Consider the following 5,124-nt stretch of genomic DNA (forward strand, 5'->3'; position numbering starts at 1 on the left):
TTAACAAAATCTAATACTAAATTAGCGAAGATAATTAAGAAAAACAGATTAGAACTAATAATAGATAAATCTACTCGAATTACAGAAAACACCTCTTTTCTATTAGATTTAATAATAACAGGCCAGATCTCATTCTCCATTCCAATGTCATCCCATGCCATATTGCTGATTATGGACTTATCACGATGACGATAAATATCAAGAAAACAAAGTGACCACCATTAATAAAAACTTTTCGCGATTTCAAACACTATGACTCAATCTTTCCGCGAGTTTATCTTGTCTAAAGAAATGAATCTATTTGATATTTCATCAATAGATAATGTAAGCAAACAAGTAACTATTCTCACGGAAGTTTTAAAAGCAGCATCGATGCGCTGGCTCCCTACGTAACACGAATCGTCAGACGTCCTCCGTCCATGGATAAATGACATCAAGAGAGCCATTTGCGATAGAAATGAAGCCCACCAAGCTTTTAAATGTAACAGACATAGAGCCGCCTTTCAAGTAGATTATAAAGTAAAAAAGAAAAATGTCAAATTGTTAATTCAATCTGCGAAAAGAAATTATTTCAGAAATAAATTTACCGAATATAAGAACTACTCTGATAAGACATAGAAAATTTTTAAAACACTAGTGCCTTACAACAAGCACCTCACTAGTGACTGTGCAAGTGCTACACAAAGCAGAGCATTTTAATGTCTTCTTTTCAAAAAATGGAAATCTAACTTATGAACAAATAACTACAGTACGACGAAACACAGATCGGGCAAGGTTTACAACTATTTTTTCCAGACCACAATCAGTGGACGTAGAAACATAAATCTTAGTAATAAAACACCTTCGCAAAACAAATGCTGTAGGAGCAAATGGTATTGCTTTGCGCTTTATCAGAGATAATCCTCCCGCAACCTCTCTGGTCACAGGTCATGCAAACTACTGCCCGGTACCGCTCAGCACTGCCCGGTGCTAATAAAACAACTGCCCAATAGCTATAAACGAATTATTTGTCTCATTTTCTCTTATAAATATACTACTCAGTACTGCCCGGTACCATCCGGTACTGCCCTGTACCGTCCAGCACTGCCCGGTACCATCCCGTACTGCCCGGTACCGCCCGGCACTTCCCGGAACCACCCGGTACCGTCCGGCACTGCTCGATACCGTCCTGTACTGCCCGGTACCGCCTGGCACTGCCTGGTACCGTCCGGTACCGCCTGGCACTGCCCAGTACCGCCTGGCACTGCCCAGTACCGCCTGGCACTGCCCGGTACCGTCCGGTACTGCCGGTACCGGGCAGTACCGGACGTTACCGGATACTGCCGGGCGGTACCAGGCAGTGCCGAGCGGTAGCGGGCAGTGGCGGACGGTAGCGGGCAGTGGCGGACGGTAGCGGGCAGTGGCGGACGGTAGCGGGCAGTGGCGGACGGTAGCGGGCAGTGGCGGACGGTAGCGGGCAGTGGCGGACGGTAGCGGGCAGTGGCGGACGGTAGCGGGCAGTGGCGGACGGTAGCGGGCAGTGGCGGACGGTAGCGGGCAGTGGCGGACGGTAGCGGGCAGTGGCGGACGGTAGCGGGCAGTGGCGGACGGTAGCGGGCAGTGGCGGACGGTAGCGGGCAGTGGCGGACGGTAGCGGGCAGTGGCGGACGGTAGCGGGCAGTGGCGGACGGTAGCGGGCAGTGGCGGACGGTAGCGGGCAGTGGCGGACGGTAGCGGGCAGTGGCGGACGGTAGCGGGCAGTGGCGGACGGTAGCGGGCAGTGGCGGACGGTAGCGGGCAGTGGCGGACGGTAGCGGGCAGTGGCGGACGGTAGCGGGCAGTGGCGGACGGTAGCGGGCAGTGGCGGACGGTAGCGGGCAGTGACGGACGGTAGCGGGCAGTGGCGGACGGTAGCGGGCAGTGGCGGACGGTAGCGGGCAGTGGCGGACGGTAGCGGGCAGTGGCGGACGGTAGCGGGCAGTGGCGGACGGTAGCGGGCAGTGGCGGACGGTAGCGGGCAGTGGCAGACGGTAGCGGGCAGTGGCGGACGGTAACTGGCAGTGGCGGACGGTAGCGGGCAGTACCGGACGGTAACTGGCAGTGCCGGACGGTAGCGGGCAGTACCGGACGGTGCTGGGTGGTACTAGGCAGTACCGGGCGGTACTAGGCAGAATATAGTATGAAATTCATCAGAGAAAAAGAGAAATAATGCGTTTATAGCTACCTGGCAGTGTCGAGTGGTACCGGGCAGTACCAGGCATTACCAGGCGGTATCCGGCAGTGTCCGTCGCTTTGGAAACATGGTATAGTAACACCAATTTCCAAATCGGGGGATATAGACGATGTAATTAATTATCGCCCAATTACTATACTCCCTATATTATCTAAAGTTCTTGAAAAAATTGTAACAAATCAATTAACGAGTTTCCTGGAGGCCAATAACTTATTATCTAAAACGCAAAATGGTTTCATAAATAAGTTCTCTACTGAAACAGCTTCACTACAAATTACTGATGAGATTTATAATAACATAGACAATAATAGGGGTAAATATGCTCACATTATGCAACCTTTCTAAGGCTTTTGATAGTGTCAGCCATGAAATTCTCCTTAACAAATTAGCAATCCATAAAATTGATACCTTTTTAGATACAAGGAGCCAATCGGTAAGAATCAATGATTGTATGTCATCAAAATAACAAGTACCTTTAGGTGTTCCGCAAGGATCCATTTTAGGTCCGATACTATTTACAATTTTCATATATGATTTATCAACAATAGCCCATAACTGCCTTATAGTGCAGTACGCCAACGATTCCTAGTTGCTTCATAGTGACTCAGTAAACAACTTGAAGACATTAATAAGAAACACTCACCATACCCTTATACTAGCAAAATTATATTTTGCTATTAAAATTAATGGTCTGAAACTAATCCACATAAAAGTCAATGTATATTCATAAGTAGCCGGCAGAACATAGTTAAAATTCCCAATGACACGACCATAGAATTTGAAGGCTGCTCTATCAAGCAGAACACTTCAGTGAATAATCTGGGAATACACTTAGACAGATTTATGACATTTGAACAACACGTTGACAAGATACACAGGAAAGTAGCGAGCAGCCTAGTATCTTAATCACATAAAAAATCGTCACTACTGAAACTAGAATCATGGTTGTGCAAACTCTAGTTCTAAGTATTATTAACTATTGTTCAAATATTTGGGGTTCGACTAACAAAACCCAAATGCAAAAAGTACAAAAATTACAAAACTTTGCTGCAAGAGTTGCATTAGGTAATATCTGTAAACTTGATCACATCAGCCCGCATATCTAAAAATCAAAATGGTTAAAAGCCCAACCTAAATGCAGTTATGACATATGTGTATTCATCTACAAGCTCATTCATGGGAATTATCCGCAATGGTTAATGCACTTGCAAACTGTAGGGACCACATCAGGTGTCGTGACACGCCAAGTAAATTCTCTGTATGTTAAGAGATCGAGTACTGATACAGGGGCACGACAAATGGGAATACGTGGACCTAAGTTATGGAACATGTTACCAGATAATATGAGTTATTAATAGCTTTTGTAATTTCAAAGCGAAATTAAAAGAACACCTATTAAAAAATCAGTTGTAAATATGAATGTATTTATGTAAAGAATAACCATCACAATCAATGGTATAAAGTGTTTTGACTTTGACTTTGTCTCTCTCTCTCCCTCCCTCCCTCCTCCCCCTCCCTCCCTCCCTCCCTCTCTCTCTCTCTCTCACTCCCTCTCTCTCTCTCTCTCTCACTCTCTCACTCCCTCTCTACCTCGCTCTCACTCCATCTCTTTCTCTCTCACTCCCTCTCTCTCTTTATCTCACTCCCTCTCTCTCTCTCTCTCTCACTCCCTCTCTCTCTCACTCCGTCTCTTTCTCTCACTCTCTCTCTCTCTCTCTCTCTCTCTCTCTCTCTCGGTCTCTCTCTCTCTCACTCCCTCTCTCTCTCTCTCATTTCCTCTCTCTCTCTCTCTCTCACTCCCTCTCTCTCCTCTCCCTCTCTACTTTTCTCTCTCCTCTCTCTCTCACTCACTCATTCTCTCTCTCTCGCTTTTCTCTCTTCACTCTCCCTCGCTTTTCTCTCTCCACTCTCCTCTTTCTCTCTACATTATTTCTCTCTCTCTCTTTACCTTTCTACCTCCCCCCTCTCTCTCTCTCTCCTCTTTATCTCCCCTCCTCCCTCTCTCTCGTTATTATCCCCCCCTCTCTCTCTCCCTCCCCCTATCTCTCTCACTCCCTCTCTCCTCTCTCTTTCTCTCATTTTTCTCTCTCCTCTCTCTCTCTCTCTTTCTAACTCATTCTCTCTCTCTCTCCCCTTCCTCCCTTCTGTTCTCTCTCTCTCTTTCTCCTTCTCCCTCTCTCTCTCTTTCTTTCTCTTATTCTCTCTATCCCCCTCCCTCCCTCAATTTTCTCTCTCCTCTCTCTCTCTCTCACTTATTCATTGTCTCTCTCTTTCGCTTTTCTCTCTCCTCTCTCTCCCTCTTCTTTTTCTGTCTCCATTTTTCCCTCCTCTCTCTTTCTCTCCCTATGTATCTCTATATCTCCGTCTCTCGCTCTCTATCTTTATCTTTTTTTTTTCTCTCTCTCTCTCTGACTCTTTCTCTCTTTTTATCTCTACCTTTCTCTCTCCCTCTCCATTTTGTCTCTCCTCTCTCTCTGTCCCTCTCTTTTTCTCTCTCTGTCTCTCCCTCTATCCCTCTCTCTCTTTTTCTCTCTACCTCTCTCTGTCTCTCTCTCATCTCTCTTTCTCTGACTTTTCTCCGCCCCCCCCCTCTCTCTCTCCATCCTCTCTCTTTCTCTGACTTTTCTCTCTCCTCTCTCTCTCTCACTCACTCATTCTCTCTCTCTCTCTCTTTCTCTCTCCCTCTAAGCAAGGACTCTGATCCCAAAGTACAAGCTTTGATATCTGTTTTTAATTCGTATTTGTATTTTACCACTATTACTAAGCCAATAAAAGCCCAAGGTAAATCAGCAGCACTATTAAAGCGTTTTAAGCAGGGAAGCGCTTGGCAAGAATTCTTGCCAAGCGCTGTACCGTTCCCTACTTAAAACGATTTCCAAGGCAGGCAGGCCCTCTTCAGTGATGCCAGACAT

General features: G+C 46.4%; 1 protein-coding gene across 1 annotated transcript; it reads right to left on the bottom strand.

The window, feature by feature from the left end:
- Positions 1-1,037: 1,037 nt before the first annotated feature.
- LOC113808541 (uncharacterized) lies at positions 1,038-5,124 on the bottom strand. The gene is made up of 3 exons (XM_070125906.1): positions 5,066-5,124; positions 2,856-3,002; positions 1,038-2,142 (listed from the first exon to the last, which is right to left on the bottom strand). The coding sequence occupies exons 1-3, from the start codon at positions 5,122-5,124 to the stop codon at positions 1,038-1,040; spliced, it is 1,311 nt and encodes a 436-aa protein (XP_069982007.1).

This window comes from Penaeus vannamei, chromosome 1, assembly GCF_042767895.1.
Source record: "Penaeus vannamei isolate JL-2024 chromosome 1, ASM4276789v1, whole genome shotgun sequence".
Taxonomy (NCBI): Eukaryota; Metazoa; Arthropoda; class Malacostraca; order Decapoda; family Penaeidae; genus Penaeus; species Penaeus vannamei.